The sequence below is a fragment of the Anabrus simplex genome, chromosome 2 (genome assembly GCF_040414725.1).
Source record: "Anabrus simplex isolate iqAnaSimp1 chromosome 2, ASM4041472v1, whole genome shotgun sequence".
Lineage (NCBI taxonomy): Eukaryota > Metazoa > Arthropoda > Insecta > Orthoptera > Tettigoniidae > Anabrus > Anabrus simplex.
The window spans coordinates 627,434,329-627,458,448 of NC_090266.1; the positions used below are offsets into that span (position 1 = coordinate 627,434,329).

Genomic DNA, 24,120 nt, shown 5'->3' on the forward strand with positions numbered 1-24,120 from the left:
ATTAATCAATTCACATTATCTGACACCTCAAAAATGAAATTAACAACTTTTACAAATTCGGGTGCCTTTGCCCTCACTTATGAAATATTACACACTTATTCATTCGTGACTGTACCTTAATGTTACTTTTGTGTAAATTTTAAATAAAATTCACTAAAGGTTTAAATCAACACAAAATAAATCATCCCAAACAATGCTGACGATAACCTGGGCCCAACATGGTGAACACGTGGCCAGGTCAGAACCACATTTCAATAAATCACAGAAACAAATGATACATGAATATTATTTACATACATTACAAGCAGATTCTAGAATTTGAGTATTAAATTCTGGTTATTATTCCCTACTCCTGGAATTTTAATGATTACAGTATCGGTCAAATATCAACTTACAACCCTCACAGAAAATGTGATAAAATGTGGGCGATCGCTTTTTCAGAAATAACAAAGTTCTCACAACGTTGATCATTAGGAATATCTTCGGTTCAATATTCAGAAGAATTGTCGACTACAAACATGCACATAATACAGGTCAAACATTAACACCATTGAACCTGCAGTTCATGAGTCATGATAATATTATTATTACTTTAAATCTTACACACATCATTTATCATGTGCTCCAACATTTACAGAAGTCATGGTTCACCAAACACATACTTCCCGAATAAATCCAGTAATTAATCCCTCGGGATTTCACCGTATTCCAGACGCATATTCCATTTAATTGAGCACATATCAAACACTTCACAATAAGAACAAGTAACATTTAAACTCATGACCCTTAACCTTTAGTTTAACCTGAGCTGCTATAATAATAATAATAATAATAATAATAATAATAATAATAATAATAATAATAATGATAATTATATTATATAATATAATATAATTATTAAATTATATTATTGTTATTATTATTATTGCTGGATATTACTTCCACAAAAATCTGAGTTCGACAATGAATCTGATGATACTAACTCACATAAAATCCAATGAAATACGTGAGGTAAAAATTTAGACTGAAATTCAACATATTAAATATGCCGTAAATCTGTCCCACACGAGTTCAACATTTGAAAATATCCTCTCAAAAACAATCATCTGTTATTGGTGAGGTCAATGATTTTTAAATAGTACAGTAAGCTGTTGGTTGGGACATTCAGTATTATAATAGAAGACACACACACAGTCTAACTACTCTAATAAAATCCAATTACTCATACACTCTCAACGTAACAACACTACTATTACCCATGTGAAAGAAGAATGGAAATATCATCAAAATTTACAAATCTAATAGAAATACTACCACTAATGAATAAGTAAGTATTATATCTACAAAGATGAACAGGTAAAACATTATAAAATGGTACTTACATTTCTGATGGAATTGGATCTCCGTCGATGTTCTGGATCTGCTCGTTCACATCTTGATGGTAATCTGCTCCAGTTGCTATCTCCCCATGTTAGATAATGCCTACATCTTAATTCTCCATGTTGACAGCTAAGTCCAGATCAGTAATCTTGTAGATTTCTCCTTCAGATGGTAATTGAAACATCCTGGCGAAGATTATCGAGCACGTTGCGTTCCTCTTCTCTCTTGATAAGACGAAACCTGAAACTAACACAAAATTTTAGTCTTTGTTTCCACACATAACCACGTTGAATTTATTGAAGAACAGTACGTAACTTAGCTCTCGAAAATCTGCTTTACTCGACGACTACCAGAATGTCAGAACATCAAAGTATCGTAGAATCAGAATATAAGAGTGTTAGAATATTGTAGAATCGAAGAATAAGAGAGTGTTTGTTTGTAAAACACGGGTATTTAAGCATTTACCAGGTGGGTGTGTCATCATGTCGTCTCGTAATTGGACGTCGTACTTGCACCTGATAGGTTACTATAATTCTAGATATCACATTCTCCAGAATATTCCACACACGCTGCTAATTAACCTAGCCTTGAAATTTTCCAAGTAGGTCACATGACACAGCTGACTGGTTGATTGAAAAATCATTACTGCTCCCCCGGCCTGTAAAAACTGGTTCTATGCATGCGAACACGACTCTGTAAGAATGAACTTGAAATACATCACCCTTAATAAAAGAATGATACCCTCTCATTTTCCACACACAATAAAATGTTCATTGTAGGCCAAATTTGAAGGGGACAATACATACATACATACTGCCCTAATTTCCCCTGACTAACTCAGCGAGCAATACGAGAGGTCCCAAGATGGACCGTTCGTTTGCAGGTTTGTTATTTTTAAAAGCATTTAAAGGATAGGGCTGACGACAACACAAAATAAACACAAGTTAAAAACAAGGCTGACGTTTATTCGTAAAATAAGCACTTCACACATTGATGATAAATGAAAATTAATAGTTGTTTGCATGATGTCATTCTTCAAATAATGCACATTTATTTCCAAAATAAATTTTACAAGAAATTCAAACTATCATGGCAGAAGACCTGGATTAAGTCTGGAATCAATCAGAAAAAATAAAAATTAGCCTGCAATCTAGGCTGAATAATATTACACTGGATAAGACAAATCCCTACTTCTGAACCATTCATTCGTAATTCGATGAATTTACTAATGGTCATCTCTATTTAACAGCAAAACAATTAAATCGGGCATACATAACTTTGAGTATAATGACTAGAATAACGTAAAAATAATATTAAAAATAAAGACATCACCCCAAGTGATTGATGACCAAAATCTATCCCTATTATCAAGACTCACAATATTTACAAATTATGACTAATCAATTATCTGATCAAATTAGATCCAAGAATTAATCATTCAATTTGTCATCGTAAATTACCAATGAATATTCCTTTATTATGAATTAATTACTCATTAGCTGAGCTAAATTATCACCTTAAATTCCTTGCAATTAAGCTATCATTCTGATATCAACATAGTTGAGTTTAAATCTGACACTTTTCTACGCACATGGGAGACTTATCTATTCCTAGTCTTTCAAATAACTGAGTAGGTCTCCACTTTACTCTAACATGTTAACACATCATGAATAAAGAAATAAATCCCACACCTAAACTGGTGGATTCAAACCACTGACTTTACACTTTGGTTTTCAGCACATAAAGAAAAAACGGAATTTCTTAAAATGAGACAGTTGCTGGAACATGTAACCAATATTTACACTTCATGCAAATATAAACTAACATCGAAACATCTGATCGAAGTCTCAAACCACAACGTGCAGGATCTCAAGCCAATATTTACACTTCATACAAATATAAACAAACATACAAACATCTGATCGATGTCACAAATCACAATGAGCAGGACCTCGAGAATTAACACCAAGCATGACTATCAGTCATCTCGACATATTTCAAGACTGACAATATCATGTAAAACCAAATAGTGCAATAATGATTTCTCAAACATTCCAAGCTGCAATTTCTGAGATCCGGAAACTCTGTCTACGTTGTTACTACAATCCAATTAACAAATCACAAACATCAATATGTCTCCAGTACAAATAACATGTGTGTCTGTATGATGTCATTTATTAACTGAACAAGTTCACTTCACTGCAGTAGGAATTACATGACACTCGGCTTACATGGACAGTTAACATGAGCATGGATGATGATGATGATGATGATGATGATGATGATGGTGATGATGTAGGCCTGTACTTCGTAATACAAGATACTCCTTTGTAGTAAAACACAAATATCTCACAACTCATATAATGAAAGAGGTGATTACTCCTGCATAAATTCGTAGTTATAAATACTCACTGGCCTAATCAGTTCTAGGTCCTAGTATGATGCTAGAGTTACATTAGTGATGGGATAATCGAATACAAAATAATCGCTTATTCAGTTATTTCATTTTATTAAATTATTTTTTCCATTTGACTTTTTGGTTGTTTGACTATTTTTCCATTTGATTATTTTTTTTAATTTTTCATTTGAAATTCCATTCGAATGAATGAGGTAGTCGAATAGTGAATGCTGTATAATGGAATGAAGAGTTACCCAGATGTTGTCATCCACTCATCAATCTCGTCAGAGGAAAATTAAAATTACCTATCTCCATTCCCTTTAGACCTTAGATGTTAGGCCCCTTTAAACAACAAGCATTCCCTTGAGACATATCTCCCTAACTCTAAATTTATATCACAGCTGATTAGAGTACACAAGTGTCAGAAACAGCTGAGTGGCTGTGAAGTATGATCTTCTTTTGTTCTGATAAAAAATCTCTCTTTTCTTATTATTGAAGCCATATTGCTAAAAGTCATGAAACGGGGCGAGTTGGCCGTGCGGTTAGGGGCGCACGGCTGTAAGCTTGCATCCGGGAGATAGTGGATTCGAATCCCACTGTCGGCAGTCTTGAAGATGGTTTTCCGTGGTTTCCCATTTTCACACCAGGCAAATGCTGGGGCTGTACCGTAATTAAGGCCATGGCCGCTTCTTTCCAACTCCTAGGCCTTTCCTATCCAATTGTCGCCATAAGACCTATCTGTGTCGGTGCGACGTAAAGCTATCAGCAAAAAAAAAGTCATGAAGGGATATGGATATCTTTTCTTTTGATCTACTATTATTAGAAAAATAATAATACCTTGTAATTCATATAGGGAAATCAAAGGTAGAAGCCAGTAGAGGAACATATGGCACATTCGTTTTCTTTTAATAAATGTGAGTGGAATTGTTTTATGACAATGCATGCGAGTACTATGGTAAGTTCTTTCCTGTTATATTGGTAAATGCAATGAATACTCTGTGAACTCTAAATTAATTTTCAATATGGAATTGTCCTTTTTACATTTATTCTGTGTAATTTCAATGTTTGAAGGAATATGGTACATTAAGGGTTATTTCAGTATCACTGTTAAGAAAAGGTTCATTCAGGTAGCTTTCTGATCTATATTAAGGGTTAGGATATGTATGATCATTGTCAATCAGTGTTATTCTTCCACATTAAGACAATCATGATCTTATCTCATGTACCATTTAATTTGTCCTTAGATATACATGGGTGTGGTTAAATTTATAAATATCACGTAGACATAGAACACACAATATAAAAATTAAGGCCGAATAAACTTTGGCGTACAACACACTCTGAAAAAGAATAGGCATGAAGCACTGTCTGTCTTGACTTTTGTTTATTTGCATGCTAATTTCCACTTGCTTATACTCATTCAGGGCCTATTATCACCCCATATCCAATGCAGGTCATTGTCATTTTCATCATCATCACCAGTGTTGCTGGCTCCAGTGATCTGGAGTCTTTCTGAAGCCATTTAGGGTCAGAATTTCAAGATAGCAACCAGCAACTTCACCACTTAAGAGAAAATTCTGCGAAATTTAAATTTATGACTAGATAAATTTGGTGAACCAAACAGTCAACACTAGCACTGTGCTTTGCATGATCACGTGGGTGCGTAAGGCAATATATTAATCTTTCGATTTTAGGTAATGGCATCTGAGTGCATGACACATTTGCATATGTGGAGCATGAGTTTGTACTATTTTCGGAAGGCTTATCAAAGAACGATCCTCCCACCCACATACTTCCCGTAAGGGTAGTATACTTTCTTTCAAAAATAATATATTTGGTCTAGTCATGTAAATTCATGTGGGTAACAAAAAGGAAGTACCATGCAGGTGACATTTTTTCTTACTGGGCAGTATGGAAGCAGCTATGATGCCAACATTTTTGCTAATGACGGATTTTCACCACGACTGACTAACCAGCTATAAGCATTATGCTAGCCTCACTCAGGGGATCATAAATTTCCAGTCGCCGGGCTGGCCTTCTGACCCCAGCTTGGCAGGTTCGATCCTGGCTCAGTCCTGTGGTATTTGAAGGTGGTCAAATACGTCAGTCTCGTGTTGGTAGATTTACTGGCATGTAAAAGAATTCTTGCGGGACTAAATTCTGGCACCTCATTGTCTCCGAAAACAGTCAAAAGTAGTTGGTGGGACGTGAAATAACATTATTATTATTAAATTTCCAGTTCATTGTACACGTCATTTTTCTTATCGGTTTCCTTATCACACACTTGTCAACAGCTAATTTTGTCCATTTCTTGTTCTTGGCTGGCCATTAATTTTGACACATTCACACGTCCCTTCGCTATTGTTTCTGCCAGTTCTAGCCCACCAATCTGTCTCGGCCTCTGGAACCACCAAGCTTCTTAACACAAAAGGGGTAGTCTACAGGCACTCTATTATGGGCAAAATCAAGTCTCCATTTAAAACTGCATTGGCAACAGCTGCTGTCTTTCTTCCAAGCATAAAATTTATCAAAACATGATTTATTTATCCTTGATTTAATATCATATGGTCATTGCCATAGGTGTATGGTCACAATAAATAAATAAATAAATAAATAAATAACCTTTCAATGCTGGCATATTCTGCTTCGGTTATCAAATACAGTGTCCATTAATCTCTTAGGTAACTTACCTTCTTCCTATTATCTCACATATTCCCATCGTACAGTATGTTCGGTTTCATCCAATATGGCCAACTTGAGTAGAGCAGTTGGTTAGTCTTTGAGGCAAGAGAATATTTCAATCCTGGCTGAGGTTGATGGTGTTAGTGAGTGTTTAAATGTAACTACCCCATGTCATTGGCCTCTGGCACAATGAAGAAATCCTGTGACATGCCATCTGTTAAGAACATTAGCAGTTATAATTGGTTTTAAATATCATATGCACCTGCATCATCATCCATTGTGCTCAGGATAATTTGCAGTCTGAAGACTGTGTTGGCTGACTGAAAATCACAAGTTATCTTGAATTTTAACTAGACAGCATAGAGAATCAGCAATGGTCAATGGCATACTACTTGACTTTTGATCCACACAACTGTATAACTCAGGATGACATGAAACTCATCCACTTCATCCTTATCTGCATTCTCACATGATGAATATACTGTGAAAGTCTTTGCCCATATTCATGCAAAAAATCCATAATTTAGGCTACTCTCATTGCTTCTCATTCTGCACTTTGAAATTTTGACCCACTATTTTTAACAACTGGTCTTACTTTTCTCCCTGTCCCCAAATACTGCTAATTCCTACCGCCTTCAGTCTCATCCTATTTGCAGGTTCAGTCAGTTCTACTTCCCTAAACTTTGTTTAGTTTGATGGCATGATGGTTGCAAGTTAGTGATGTAACAGTGGGGCCAAATATACTTCAGGACACATTGATATCAAGTCTTTGAGTCTGAAATAACAACTAGGCATATTCTGGTCTGATGATAAATGCAATTATTATCAAGAACATGAAGTGGAATATGACCTTTAGTCCCAGTATAGCCAGCAAATAGTCTAGAGGGCATTGCAACTAATCACCCTCATTTATCTTCTGGCAAATAAAAATAAAATAATAATTTTATGGCTAGCCTATTGCTAGTCTGGTGCAGCCCTTGTAAGGCACACCCTATGGCGATGGTGGGTGGCATATGCTGTGTATTGGAACTGCATGTTATTATATTAGAGGATAGCGTTGTCTAGTATGTGAGTTGCAGGGATGTTGGGGACAGTACAAGTTCTTAGTCCCTGAGCCAGGGAAATTAACCATTTAATGTTGAAATCTCCAACCCGGCTGGGAATTGAACCCGGGGCCCTCTGAACTGAAGGAGACTATGCTGAGCATTCAGCCAAGGAGCTGGGTCTCTGGAAAATAATCCACAGGCACATTGTAGATGGTAGTACATGCCCCTTAAAGTCACTGTCTAATAAAATCTGAAGAACTGTGGAGTTACGTACCTGCCAAATGTATAAATGCATTGATTTGTTATAGAACTCGTTACTGCCATCACTGTCCTCCTCCTATTATTACTGCTTCTGAGTAATACATATTTTTATTTTTTTACAGTGTGCTGAGCCAATTGTATGGACTGGCTACAAAGGCCTTGATATTGCCATGGATACTCAAAATACTCAAAGAGCGAGGAAACTTAAACACCTTTACCACAGTCTATGTCAAGAAAAATTTACACTGCAGCAGCGTTTAGAAGTTCTCTTTAGTCTTAAATATGCTGTAAGTAAGCTGACTGATTTGAAATTGATTCCATTATTTTCTTAACAATACTTTGTTTACACTATTCATTCCCTTTTGAATATTTTCAGATTAATTCTTATGACTCCAAGTGGGGAAGTGACATAGTTTCTCTTCTTGAAAGGGAGTCCAAGTTACTGCTGATTGGAATCAAGAAGGCAGAGATGAATGTCCTCCGAAGGAGAATAAGGAAAATGTTCTTAGAATTCATTAAAGATCCTAAGTTCAACCCAGAAATGGCCAAATACACAGTGGTAAATATCATTAAAGAATTATTTTGTCAAAAGCCTCTGTTATAGGTTTTATCCATATATATACACTCATTTTTGATCCTTGCTTTTACTGGGCGAGTTGGCCGTGCGTTTAGGGGCGCGCAGCTGTGAGCTTGCATCTGGGAGATAGTGGGTTCGAACCCCACTGTCGGCAGTCCTGAAGATGGTTTTCCGTGGTTTCCCATTTTCACACCAGGCAAATGCTGGGGCTGTACCTTAATTAAGGCCACGGCTGCTTTCTTCCCATTCCTAGGCCTTTCCTGTCCCATTGTCACCATGTGACCTATATGTGTCAGTGATTCTATCTACCCATCTCACCTTCAGTATTCTTCTGGAACACCGCATTTCAAAAGCTTCTATTCTCTTCCTTTCTGAACTAGTTATCGTCCATACTTGTATTATAGCTGTTTTATTTTTCAAAGTTCTGTTGTGCACTTGGCTCAATTTTTTGTGCCAACATCAGACAGCTTTTATAATGATGTATTTTGTATTGCATGTCTCTATTTTCAAAATTTATTATTACCTTCGCTTAAATTTTACATTCAGTTTTCTTATAAATTTTCTCATGGTATAGTATTACACAAAATTCAATTTTTAGTTATGGTATTAGGCCTATAGTGGAATTCTGAGCTCAGATATTAATTTATATTTCAATTTTACTTTAGATTTGAAATGGTACCTAGAGGATGTGGGTCAGTTGGGGTAATTTTGACTGTGGAATATTACCTTTCATGTCCCTTTTCATCCTTGCATTGTATATGAAAAAAAAAGTAAGGCTTTTTTTTTGGTCTGTTGCAAGAGTACTTGTAATTAATCATCATTATTTCCCCTTATCCAGCCCCAGCCGGGTTAGAGCCATGATGGTACTTCTACTCTGGTTCCTTCTTCTTATAGTGGTCTTGATCAATTCTATCTTCTTTTGGGTCTCCCTCTTGCTCTCATTCCCTGAAGCTTGGCCTCCATTTGTTTTGGTATTCATTCCTCCTCCATTCTCTTTGTGTGTTCACACCATCTTTGTGTATTCTTCTTAATTCTATCATTCAACTTTTCTATTCCCATTTCCTTCCTAACATCTTAATTTCTTACTCTGTCTTTCCTATCACACTTCTTAGGAATTTAATTTCACTAGCTTGAATATTACTCCTTTCTTCTTGCCACTTCCCAGGTCTCTGCTCCATTTGTCAATATGGATGTAGTGTACATCTTGTACATCACTTAATTACTCTTCCTTCGTACCTCCTTCTTCCAAACTATGTTCCTTACATTTTGGTAGAATGCATTTGTCTTTTGCATCTCTATTACCTTCTGCATTAGCACTTCCTAGGTATTTGAAGCTGTCCACAATTTCAAGGTTCTGATCTCCAATATTCATGATTCTTTCTGTACTCTGTCACGTCTTCTTGTCACCATTGTCTTGCTTTTCTCGATACTGAATGTAATTTCCTGCTTCACAATTTTCTTATTCAGTATGTCATGTTCTTTTAGTGTCCATTCCTCACACCATAATATCATCACAAAATGATTCTGTTGATTGCTTCACAATTTCATCCATTACTATATACATACAGAATGCAGCAAAACAAACAGTGCTGAAATTACAAACATGGTCTGAACATCAAGTTACATCATTATAACGTGCAAGGTGATGATGGCAACAAGTATCTAACTGTGTCTGTACAGCATGTGCTCGAAATGTGCACCCACATGGTTCATGCATTTTCCATAATGGTCCTGTTGGTTTTTGAACATGTTGATGAACATAGGTTGTCGCAGGAACACAAAAAATTACTGTATCTTCTCTCATAATTCGAAGCAGGCTAAAAGAACCTGTTTTCATGTCAGAGACCCACCTAGGAATGTTCCTGAATTCCTCTTACACACATTTCTGTATCCATGTACATTTTACTATCTATACATGCATTTTATACCAACAGGTCCAGCTGCCTTCCAAACTCTGTTCTGTACATTTTGGTAGAATGCATTTGTCTTTTGCATTTCCTTGTATATTTCATATATACCAGTCGCTTTTCCCATGTTCATTCTTCTGTGTGCTAGTTCCACCTCTAACATTGTAATGTCTCTATTCTTCGAAGTCCACACCCTGCATGTCTACCATGTTTTTTGCACAATTTTCCAAGTTTAATATTCTCAAAATACTCTTTCCATCTTTCCTATATCTCCTTTGGTTGTGTTACTAACTCTCCACCCTCCTCTTTCACCAGATTAGTGTATACTTTTTCTTTTCTCGTACTTCTTATAAGTCCATACAGCATCCTCTTATCCCCATTAATATCTTCATCCATCTCTCATGTGAATCCCTCCTAACTTTTCTTCTGCTATTCTTTTTACATCATCTTTTACTTCCTTTACTGTCTTCTTGCATAATGTAACATAAAAACTTTCCAGTCTGTCAAACACACAACAATGTCAATATAAATTATAACACTACAAACATACCTGTAAAAAATGGATACTATTATTCAAAGAATTACATGTTACATTCTACAAGAACATCCTCAGATTCTATCAGATCACTTAAAACCTGCGCATATTTTACAGTATTGTTTACGTTGCATAAACTTGTCCATGATAGAGAATTTAGTGATAATATGAAAAAGTATTGACATATAATGAATTTACAAGTATTAACATAATGAGAAAACTTCTGCACCCATGTAGACTGCCGATGCGAAGTCCATTGTCACCAAACACTATTTCAGGGCTGTGTTCGTGGAGTGAAATAGTGTTTGGTGATAACAGACTTAGCATCAAAAATGGTTTCATTTTCATCAAATAATATGTACCTCTATCCAGAAATATATTCTAAGCCGTGACGCAAGTGTGATAAATGGATATAACTTGAAAACAATATTCTCTCACCCATGGGTAAATAATGCAAGTATTGAGCTCGAATTATTATTATTATTATTATTATTATTATTATTATTATTATTATTATTATTATTATTATTATTATTTACATAGTCAGATGATCACATTGTTTGTGAGGTTATGTCATGAAACATGTACTATATATAGATATTTATATGAGTTCAGTTAATGTAAGAACCTGTATAAAATTTCTTATTATCTGTATATATAATGTGTAGTCCACTACAGTATTGTGAAACACACTTTAACATCCAGAATGATATATCTTTGGGACTAGATGATGGTAGAATATTCTGTACATTATATCTATGTATTAAGCACTCCAGAATTCACGAGAAGGTATTTTGTAACATATCTTTCTGGAGCCTGGCCAGGCACCTATATAAGGAGGTAGTCTTGACAGTAGAGATGAGTTATTGCTTAGTTGGAGTTATGGTTTAACAGGAGTTGTACTTGTGACCTCGTGGCCAACATGTTTGTAAACAGTCAGCAGTCAATTGTTTTAAGGTTGTGATCTCCATGTGGCACGTGCGTAGTGATAGACAGTTGTTAAAATGATGGTTTGTTGATGTTTTTGGAGTGAAGTGTTTTGTTTGCGACAGCAGTGATTAATGTTATGTGTTCTTAATTTGTAACTGATTGTGAATAAATCCTAGTACGCAAGTTGACAGCATTTTGCGTGCATCTTTGTGGAGACATCATTGGCGACCGTGACAGGACATAAGAATTTACGAGTGAATACGAGTGTAGTGCGAAATAGATCAAAATGTGAGTGATATTAGAGAATATGTCGGTGAAACAACTCAAGGACGAACTCACCAAGAGAAATCTCCCGACGAACGGGAAGAAGAAATCGCTGCAGACGCGGTTACGGGAAGATCTCGTCGAAAAAGGAGAAGATCCTGAAAAGTTTTTCATCAAACTTGACAAAGATTCGGAGACAGAAGAAGCAGTAAAGATAACCAAAATGTGTTCTAACCTAATGACCATGATGCAGGCACTAAATGTCAAAATTTCAGACGTCAATTTCGGTTTAACAGGACAGATTGCAGATCAAATTTCAAAAGTAAACAAAATTTCAGACGCCAGTTCCGGCCTAACAGGACAGAATGCAGATCAAATTTCGAAAGTAAATGACAAAATTTCAGGCATCAGCCTTAGGAGATATTTAGAGGCTAATGTTGTGATCAATGGTCTGGAATATTGCAATTAAATTTTGGAGATTGCCAGGTTTGCTGGAAAATGATGGAGATTGCCATGTTTGCTGTGGTAAAGGAAACATAAATGGTTCACTGTTATGCACTGGTTAAACAATATATTATTTTAATTATTTTACACACTTCTATAATTGAAACCTTTCTGTTCACACTATTTAGTCATTTAGTTCTTCAGTTTGGCCTCAAGAATCTCGTTAATTCTTAAATTCTTATTCAGCCATTCATAGGATTTAAATCTGAATCACCATACCACTAAGTCACTAATTTTTCAATTCTATTGCATAATAGTTCTTCATTACAAGGCCTAACTTAATTCCCTTCATCCTTTGCAAATAGATTACTGTAGTATCGTAGCCATTGACATTGTGCCAGTCTTCCCCGTAATGTTTAATCAGTAAATTCTGGACGTCATGTTTTTTGTTTCCTTAACACGATTCCCTTCATGAATTATTACCTGAGGTACATGCACTTTCACACCTTTGTACTTCTTGTTAACTCAGGCATAAGTACCAGTGGCATATACTGAGGGCTACCAAGGCTATCGGTGAAGCCCAAACCTCAGTTGAGAATGATGGAAGTCCGAAGTACGTTATAATGTAGGCCTAATCATCTGACACATGTCCGACTCGTCGGCTGAATGGTCAGCATACTGGCCTTCGGTTCAGAGGGTCCCGGGTTCGATTCCCGGCCGGGTCGGGGATTTTAACCTTCATTGGTTAATTCCAATGGCCCGGGGACTGGGTGTTTGTGCTGTCCCCAACATCCCTGCAAATCACACACCACACATAACACTATCCTCCACCACAATAACACGCAGTTACCTACACATGGCAGATGCCGCCCACTCTCATTGGAGGGTCTGCCTTACAAGGGCTGCACTCGGCTAGAAATAGCCACACGAAAATATTATTATTATCTGACACATTTTTCCATTTACAAAACTGGAAAGAAGTGAGAAAAAAACGTTGCACGTATCTCTGAGAGCAAGGCATCGGAGACTGATATTGCAGCCCAGACTCTCGTCCCTCTCCCCTCTACCCGCCCCACGCGGCTTGCTGCTGTATATCGGGTAGGAGTGGGGACCGGGGGAGATAGGTGTGCTAGGCTTCGGTCTGTCAGATCGCCACTGCTATCAACCATACGTTACTCATCGTTTATACTTCCTCACCTCATACTTCTGACATATAGATAACAGAGTGATGGTATTTCACTTCCGTTTACTTCTACATCCTTGTAGGAAGACACTACAGGGCTGCTGTTATAGAAGTAATATAGTTTTCTTTTATAGATAGATCTGGTAAAATGGAATGCAATCTTTCAGGTTCTCTTTCATTGTTTGGAGTCAAACCCATGATCATGGGTCGGACACCACCACTGATCTCCCAAGAAAGCTAATTAACCAGTGAACAATGGGTACGACCGCTGTAAAATTCGACATGTGTATTTAATAATAATAATAATAATGATGATGATGATGATGATGCTTGTTGTTTAAAGGGACCTAACATCGAAGGTCATCGGCCCCTAATAATAATAATAATAATGATGGTACATGGCATCTGTATAGGCTTGGTGGTGTCCTAGTGAGGATGAAATGAATGGCGAAAATGTCATGAACACCCAGTCCCCAAGCCAGGGGAATTAACAGTATGAGGGGGTTGATTCTCAAAATTGATCCGGGGCCATCGGACCAAAGGCAAGCATTCTATCCATTTAGCCACAAAACCGGACTTTAATTTGCTAAACCTTAAGCTACCATCTCCACTGATCAGGGATTGAGTATTAGCAGGAGCAGAGGCCAGGGCAGTAGCTTTTGAAGCAGCCTTCACAACACAACAGACTTCTCAAAACGCTGAAGGCTTGACATTCACTAAACCAACCGTCGAAAAGGGGCAACCTAAGTGTAGTGGTAGTCCACATCTTGATCCCAGCATATGCTACTGATAAGTACCTATATCCAAATTATAGTGAGGTTCTCTTCTTATGATGGCACTAATTCCTGTTCTAGTTCTCTTTATGCAGAATCTCATGCATTTGGAAATGCTATGATGTAGTTACTTTAAAATGTTCCTGAACAATATTTTTTCAATCATACACTGCACATTTTCCCCCCTAGTTTTACAACAGTAGCATGCTCTCCAAGAATGTCTAGGTAGTCATCAGGATTTGCAGCCACTTCATTTTTTCGGATGCCTTTTTGAATATTTCCGAAAACTCTCTCATGCGGAATGAAGCTGTGTTCCACTAGAGGAGAACTTATTTCGATCATCTTCAAATATTGTGGCTTTTGTGTTGTGGCCACATTTAGGATATTCTGGCAATGGTTTAAAACCATACCAACAAGGAACTGAAATAATGTAATATTATTAATAGATATGATAAAATCATACAAATACCTTGCAATACCGTATTTAATTTTCGAGAATATAATACCAAATAGGAAATAGAACGAATCTCAAACACTTCACTAAATTTCTTTTCCATGTCTTTGATCATGATGGTATCCTCCTTGCATTCTTTGGAGATAATGGAGACATTGGTAATTCCATTCTTGAATGGTCTTTTATTCACATTAACATGCAACAATTGTAGCACAATCACTTAAGCACACAAAATGAAAGAAATACCCAAGAACATCAAAATGTGTTCTCCCGCTCTCTGCGAGTACAGCAGCTGACTGTGTCACGTGATACCGGTGCTGTTTCACAATTGGCTGCGATGGACAATGCCTTCTTTGCAATGTAACGTTGTCTGGAGATTGCCATGCTTGCTATTAATCCATAATCTCCTGCCTTCATAAAACAGGGAGAAAGCCAAGTATGCTATGGAATGTTTGAGGACATGGAAGATAACACTTCGAACTGTTATTATCCACTGTCAACTCGGTTTCTTCCAAGAGTGGAGATTGCCGGGTTTGCTATTAGACCCCTCACTTGTAAATTCATTATTTGTCAATACTTGTTCATATTATCACTAAACACATCTATCATTGACAAGTTTATGCAACATAAACATATATATGTATATTTTAAGTGATTTGATTGAATCTGAGGATGTTCTTGTAGAACGAAATATGTCATTCTTTGTATAATAGTGTGTATGTTTATAGTGTTATAATTTATATTGAAATTGTTGTGTGTTTGACAGACTGGAAAGTTTTTATGTTACATTTAACTAAGTCGACACTGGAAAGTATGGCTTCATTTTTAACAAAATGTCTTCTTGTTTGTATCTCTTCCATTCTTGTCATGCTTTCTTCTTTTCTCCAACTGCTTCCTTCACCTTCTCATTTCACCATGGTGTCTTCTTTGCTTTCACTCTTCCAGATGTTCTACCACAGATGTTCTCTGCACAACTGGCAGGAGTACTAACTGAAGAAATTTATTGGTACAGAGGATAAAAGTGAAAGGGAGGTGGACAGAAATACCCCATGGCCAGAATTACCCCACGTTTGTAAAAAAGAAATGCACACCATGAACAAATCATGCTAATAAAACAAAGGTTGCCACACAGTATCAGTATTGGCTGACATGTGTTTAATGCTGATTGCTTGTGCAGAAATGCCACTAGGGTGCACACATATCCCTCCCTCATTTTGTACATGAAGTATAATTTAAGATTTCTCAGCAGAGTACTGAGGCATAGGAGCGCAGAGAATGCCACTAGGGTGCATGCATATCCCTTCCTCATTTTGTACAGGAAGTATAATTTAAGATTTCTCAGCGGAGTACTGAGGCATAGGAGCACAGAGAAGCGGTGATAGCGAACGCAGTGCCCGCAATGGTGAGCGGATGTAGTCGTTTCAAGGAAGCGGCCTGATTATGCCTATGGAAATTCAACGGAACTGAACTCGTCAGCTATATACATGCTGAGGATAAATAAGTAAATAAATAAATAATCAAACAAACTAGTAAACGAAACTGAACTCGCCTGTATTTACAGAAGATGTTGAAAGTGATTTCCCTGAGCTGTGATACAAGCTTCACATCTTGCAATGAGATTTCAAAATACACTTTGCCAATAATGGACACTGATGGAACAAACAGTGTTCCTAATTTTGATTTTTAATTCTTCTGCAGTTTGAAGATTATTCCTGTAAACTTTTACTTTGAAATTTCCCCATAGGTAAAAGTCACAGGTTCTTCAAGCGGGCAAATGAGAGAGCCATAAGCCTTTACTGATGATCTGATAATCATCAAACACTTCCTGCAACCGTTGCATAGAGCTATGTGCCGATGGGCCATCGCACCATCCTCCTGGAAATAGTCATACCTTTTCTCTTCTTCAGTCAGTTCAGCAAAAAATGGTTCGAGAATGTTATGAATATAACAGTTGGAAGTAATCATGTCCTGAAATAATATCGGACCAATAATTTGTCAGGCACTAATAGCACACCTTACATTCACTTTCATGTCATGCAGAGGTCTCAGCTTTAAAATGTATGGGCTCTCTGTATCCCAGACTCTTGTTCTGTGAATTGACGTATCCACTCAGATGAAACCGTACTTCGTCACTCATTTTAAAAATGTTCGGTTCCACAATACCATCATGGACACTGTAGAATTTTCGAAGGCAGTTTTTAACTGGTTTCTTCTTTTGCAAATAACACTCTATAAAATATATTCTCTCCACTGTAGTGTACTTAACCATGGCAAAAATAACCTTACAATACACCATAAAAGTCCAATCATTACTGGCAAACTGAGCAACAGAGCTAAGCATCTGCTGCCTCAGCTGTCAACACTTCTTATCACGCCAGGCTTTACACAAGCCATATGGCACTTACTTGGGGATTCCCACAGCCTGTGAGCAGAAGTGTGAAGTTTGAAACTATACTCCCTTTAGATGTAAGACACTGAATAAGGCCCTAGTAGCAGTATGTCCCATGGAGCTAAGTTGATTAAACATGCAGCATGCCCCAACAGCACATTCAACAAGCATCTGACCAGCGAGATAAGTTTGAGAAAGATCACGTTGTCAGGCAGAGAGAGGAAGGTTGAATATTTTGGTGCATTACTAGTCACTTGAACCATACTGACTATACTATCAATCAATCAATCAATCAATCAATCAATCAATCAATCAATCAATCAATCAATCAATCAATCAATCAATCAATCAATCAATCAATCAATCAATCAATCAATCAATCAATCAATCAATCAATCAATCAATCAATCAATCAATCAATCACTACTGATCTGCATTTAGGGTAGTCACCCAGGTGGCAGATTCCATATCTGTTGTTTTCCTAGCCTTTTCTTAAATGATTGCAAAGAAATTATAAATGTATTGAACATCTCCCTCGGTAAGTTATTCCAATCCCTAACTCCCCATCCTATAAACGAATATTTGCCCCAATTTGTCCTCTTGAATTCCAACTTTATCTTCATATTGTGATCCTTCCTACTTTTAAAGACACCACTCAAACTTATTTGTCTACTGATGCATTGGTGTTGGATGCAGTGAGAATGTAAAGGTACACATGTGTATCAAAAAGGGTCAGATCAACCCCTTTGTATAGGTGTCTCCGTGCACCATCGAGAAACGTCATGGCAGCTGGGGATACTCTTGTTGCGGCATCTCTTACGATGCCTATCATTATGACCTGAGCATCACTGAGCACGTTTGAACTTCTGCCAGGAACAGGCAGCGTGGCAGTCGGCGGATTGGCGATGAGTGGTGTTGAGCGTCGAATCACTGTTTTGTCTGGATACACATGACCGCCATATTCGAGTCTGGCCAGTGCAGTGGTCTAGATTTTGTTGTAGAGCAGCACACTGCCTCAACGAGAGGTGTCATGATTCCCGCCTCCCCACTGGTGGTGATTGAAGGAATCCTTGACGGTGCAGCAATACATCCAAGGAAGTCTGGGACCGTATGTGCTTCACTTCATGATGATGTGCTTCCTTGGCCAGCAAGGTCTCCAGACACTCTCGTCCATTGAGAATGTTTGGGGCCATATTGGACGGCAACTTCGACCAGCAGCAACTACGGCAGATTTGGGCGGTCAATTGCCCCAGCTTCCTCGAGAACAGCGGACATCTTTTTACCTTCATGCCCGACTGTATCAATGTCTGTCTCCGTGCTGTGGGTACCCCCTGTGGGCGGGGAGCACAGACAAAGAATACACCCATGGTATCCCCTGCCTGTTGTAAGAGGCAACTAAGAGGGGCAACCAATGGCTGATGAAATTAGAACCATGAGATTGCTTGTGATTAGTACCACCATGTGAGGAACACCATGGATCTACGTTACCTAGAAATAGTACCGTTATGTGAGGAGTACCCCGGGTCTGGGTGTTGCCTGTGGTTAGTACCATCGTGTGTATCCCACCGAGGCAGAAGGGGCGGGCACTCAGCAGTGAGAACTAATGTCCATGCAAGAAAAGGTGCTGTATGCTGCGCTGGAATGTGTCGGTTCCCCTGTATTCAGAATGGGTCTGTGTTACCTATGAGTAGTACCACTATATAAAGAACATCACGGATCTACGTTGCCTCTGAGTAATACCACTATGTGAGGAACACCACGGGTTTGGCTTTTGCCTATGATTAGTACCATTATGTGAGGAACACCATGGGTCTGTGTTGCCTGTTGGTGGTACCATAATGTGTGATATGCCATGGGTTTGCATTAACTATGATTAGTACCACTAGGTGAGCAGCACCAAGAGTATACTTGGCCTGTGTTTAGTTCCACTATGTGAGGAACACCATGGGTCTGTGGTGTCATTATGTGTGACATACTCTGCATATGTATTACCTGTGATTAGTACCACCATGCGAGGAACACCATGAGTTTACGTTACGTGTGATTAGTACCACTATAGGAGGAACACCATGGTTCTGCTTTACCGGTGATTAGTACTATTATGAGGGGCCGTTGACCTGGATTCTGTACCGCTTTTTATAACATGCATCATGCATCCACTGATTGTTCAGGATTCATGGTCATTTTTTCATCATAATTTGTTTTATATTTTAGTCATTGGATACATTTTGAAGTTTTAATTATCGTTTCATTTCATTACACCTCGTACCATTAGGGGTCAATGACCTAGCTGTTAGGCCCTTTAAAGAACAAACATCATCATCATCGTGCTATGGGGATCAGACACCATACTAATAAGGAACGAACTAGCAGAATCGTAACTTATATTAATTAAAACTTTGAAAGGAGTCCACCTTTTCAAAACAAATCAATATATTATCTTAAGCAAATATAATTACATCATTAATAGTAGATGTTTCATCCTGATATAGGACATTTTCATCTATATGAAGACTAAGTACAATTTCCAAAAATATTTAAAGATATACATTAAAAGCAAGTGAATGTACACTGAATACAAAAAAACGATGTCATTCATTAAAAGTCCAATAATTGTGTTGGAGGTCGAGTTACATTCAGGTTAGAAGTCCCAGGGAAACTTAGTCATGATATCTTATGTTAATACATACATATTTTTAAAATAAAAAGCAGAAGTACTGCTAAGTTGAGATCACAGTTAAAATTGACCCGTATTACATTAAGAACATTGCATCCTTAAAACTCATTGGTTATTTCTCGACATTTCAACATTTTGGTACCATTTTTCTTATATAGCTCCTAAAGCTAGTGGAACTCCCTTCATGTTGAGATTGTGCAAATTCAGCCTGGTATGAGTTAAAATAAGCTGACTCAAACCAGGTGAAGAACGAGAAGAACTACCAGTATGATGATTCCAACAGACCACAAACCTTCAATGCACAATCTTTTAATAATGTAGTGGTTTCTCAACTAAACTGAAAGTACAAGGAAGGAGAAAAACATTGCAAGTTTAATCCTCTAACATCATTAATTTCAAATAGGACAATTAAACTTACAAAAATAACTTAGCACTAAATAGTGTTAGTAAAAACTGGGAACTAACAAGATTTTTAGCCGAAACTTACAGATGTTTAGAACATTACTATGACTTGGACATCAGTAAATTGTGATTAATGTCTAGTCCATCAAAGCTATATTTTAATTTGTCAATGCTTTTTAATTATTGTTAACTAGTAGTAATATCTTATTGGAGTAAAATAATTTTAACAATCAAATTGTTTTTAGGAAAGTTCAATGTAAAGTCTTAAACATGAGATATTTGCTCAATTGAGGCTGAAGATGCTCGATATACCGAGCGAAACATGTCCCTGTTGGTGTTGTATTGTAATAAAATGTCCTTCCGGACACAGTAAACATTTTTATGTATTGAATTAGGTGGAAAATAAAACAAGAATTGTAACAATTAGAGGTGGGTAAGTCAAGAGGTGGAGTAGGGGTAATGGAGGACTGGTGAGGGTGTTGCAGCTTCTGTTCTTGTTGGATTCACGTTCTTTATGAACTGAAATGACTCCATAAAATAAAATGTTCGTTTTTTTGGATACTTCATTGAGATTGCAGTTGGGATTAAAGCACTGATCCAGGTGAATGTAGCAATTTTCAAAGATATTGAGCAAGGTGCCCTTGTCTGCGACTTTTTAATATGTCTAGATCTTGATTTATGGACGTGAATATGTGATTTGAGTTAGACATGTACTCGCTCATAGCTGAAAAGCACTTATATTTTTTTTCGCATTGACGTGCTCCAAATAACATGTAGCGAAATTCCTCCCTGTTTGACCTGTTGCCCTATCTTCATCACGTTTAGTTTGTATACTCTCGAGTTAAGGAATTTATTAGCAGAGTTAACTAAATGAGTGTTATGAAATAAGGAGGAATTATTTTTGCTGGTTTTATAGGCTATATTAAAGTTATACTTCTTGAAAATGTTAGTGATCTGATATATATTCTTGTCGTTAACGTAAAGGAATAATAATTTGTCTTAGGTGTAGTTTCTTTAGCTAAAGTGGAAAAACGCTGGTTCTTTATTTTATTGATTATTTTATTGATAAATTGTTTATTATAACCATTGTTTTGAGCTATAGCCCTAATAGTATCTAATTCTTTTCTAAGGTCTTCTTTAAGATAGAGAGATAGTGTAGGCTCTGTGTATCATGCTAAAATACGTGGCTCTTTTGTGTGAATCGGGGTGTTATGAATCGTGCTGAATGGTGCCAGTGGTTTGAGACAGCTTTTTATAAATATTGAACGATAGGTGGTCCCATTGTCTGGTAATGGTTAAGTAATTTAGGTATTGATGACTTTTGTATTCTAAGATAAACTCTATGTGAGGATTGAAATACAGAGCAGCTGGATGACAATTTGTATTGGCCTGAAAACACTTCCCTGTTACTCTCGTAGACAACGAATGCGCATCCCACTTTGTCAGATCCAGTGTTATTAGGTGCACGAGAGCCGTCTGTGTAGATAGAGTAGTCATGGTTGAGCGAGCAGATATTGCTTGAAGTTACTAGGGTGACCAGATTCCAGGAAATGACAGTTCTTCTCCAGTGTGGTTTCAAGAATTGGTGCAGGTGATGTTATGTTTTTCTTCGTTATCATAGCCTATATAACGAGAGGCTATAAACATTTATGTAAAATAATAAAGGTGTAATAAATCAATGAGATTCGAACCTGGATCTGCAGGAATTGTACAGAATCATAAACTGAAAGGACAGAAATCATTCATAAGAGATTATAACCATATCAGGTGGAATGAACAAATAACGAATCTCAATAATTGCCACTCAGGCAGGGTAGTTGGCATCGGCGTTCATATAGGGTAAAATTTAAGTGTCTTTCATTGTGAATAAATTGTTTCCAACAAATTAGAAATTCATTCTTGTATTCCTCTCACTAAAGTGCCTTACTTTCAAGATATTTATCTACATGCCCACTTTATTTTCGTCTGACAGGACTACGACCCATATGCTCTTGAGCGAATCCGTTGCTCGGAATGAAAGTAGAGAGGATGAAACCTCGATGCTCGGAATTGATTCTTCATCCATAACATATTTGTTAGGCATGATTTTTATACTTGGTACTTTGTCGATGCCTGGGACATGTACAGTACATACAAGAAAATGTAGAAATACACCTTAATCAAAAAAGGAATCCTATTTTGAACTGCAACAAAATTTGGGAACAAACATTCTTTTGAACAAAAAAACAAAATAAACTCTTATCAACAAACTAACAAATCTAATAACACGTAATATGCGGTCAGCTCCCGACCCTCCAATTCTCCTCCCTTCCCGTCCTCCACCATTTCCCTCATAAACAATAGCTCACAGCAATCGCCGGTCAGCGCTCATTCAAATATGAACACAACTTCAATAGTCACCTCCCCCCACCCTCTCAAGGAGCTGGAGGAGAGAGAGTGAGTACTAGCTTCAGCATTTTGACTGATTTTTCGATAGCACAATGTTTCTCATTTTCATTCTTTCTTTAGATTGCATTTCACCTTTCATAGGAGAAGAATAGTGTCTTTTTGTATAAACTTCATGTTAACGTTCCATACTGTAACCATAAATGCCGTACTTGGGCTAGAAGAGCATAAGAATCAACGCAAGGCGTGTACGATATAGAAATGGAGTGCTACAGAGGGAGAGAGGTTTGTTGAAATAATGTCTTATTCAAAGAAAACTGAGTTTATTAACAAAAGTTCAAATTTCATATCACCTCTGTACAGAAGAAATACTGGGAAGTGTCCTTTCCTTGTCCTGCGGCTGGCGATGTTCCTTGAAATCCGGCTGCTACTCTTGTACTACCATGGGTCCCCTCTCTGCACCATGGAACCACGATTCCTCCCTCAATGGAAATTCTAGACGTTCTGGATGGTCTGGAATTTCTAGAAGGTCTAGACGGTCTAGAAGTTCTAGTAGTATGGGCCTCGAGATTGGTCACGTATAGGATGAACGTGAATACACGCACTTATGCCCTGGACGTATTAATTTGTAAAACAGCTTCTGCACAGATGAGAAAGAGATATAATAATGATCCTAAACAAGGTTTATAACATGCAGAAATTGTGTACTCAAAGAATGAATCAATAACTATCACACGGTAGAATGTCACTAGAACCTACCCCGTGTTCTGACACTAATCATTTGAAGTGAATCCTATGCGGCCAAATGTCAATAAAATTGAACTCGTAAAATAAATAGCCACTTATGATAATGTAACTTCGTATCGCCGAATGTCCATGAAATCGACCTAGTAAGTTCGAAGAATGTGACACTTTGCATAAGTTGAAGTTTTCTCACTTGACAAATATTCCTAAGTTTTGAAGGCATTCACTTTGATCAGATGAAAACAAAAATATTTTACTTGTGAAATTAGTCCTGTTCACATGTGTTAATTGAAAAATAAATTGAAACTGACTCTGTCTGTTAACAGTCCTTGGTTTCATCACTCATAAGTTTGATAAATACAAGTTAAAATATACAGTTTGCAATCTACCACCTACGAAAATATTTCCAAGTGTTTGAGAATTATTTACACACGAGAAAATTGCAAGTCCGGTGACATAGTTACAGAGTTTAAGTTAACTCATCCTATATAATCAATCACTTATAAATGTTAATGTTGGTGAAGCACAAGTTGTTTTATATCACTCTCAGTTTGAGTAAAAGTCTATCACTCACGAACTGAAATACCGAAGAAAATTTATAAGTCCACTTTCAACACTGTAGAGTTAAAGTTCTTGAACACGAAGAAATTAAACTGTCACTCAACACTACATTGACTGCCATGAGCCAA

The 24,120-nt window shown here is 37.2% G+C and overlaps 1 protein-coding gene across 1 annotated transcript in view; it reads left to right on the forward strand.

Annotated features, from left to right (window-relative positions):
* Positions 1 to 24,120, forward strand: part of LOC136864281 (IQ motif and ubiquitin-like domain-containing protein) — a 361,129-nt gene that overhangs the window by 264,338 nt on the left and 72,671 nt on the right. The window contains exons 6-7 of the mRNA XM_067141057.2: positions 7,890 to 8,054; positions 8,144 to 8,326. Of these exons, the coding sequence (XP_066997158.2) occupies positions 7,890 to 8,054; positions 8,144 to 8,326 (348 nt within the window). The remainder of the gene's footprint in view (positions 1 to 7,889; positions 8,055 to 8,143; positions 8,327 to 24,120) is intronic.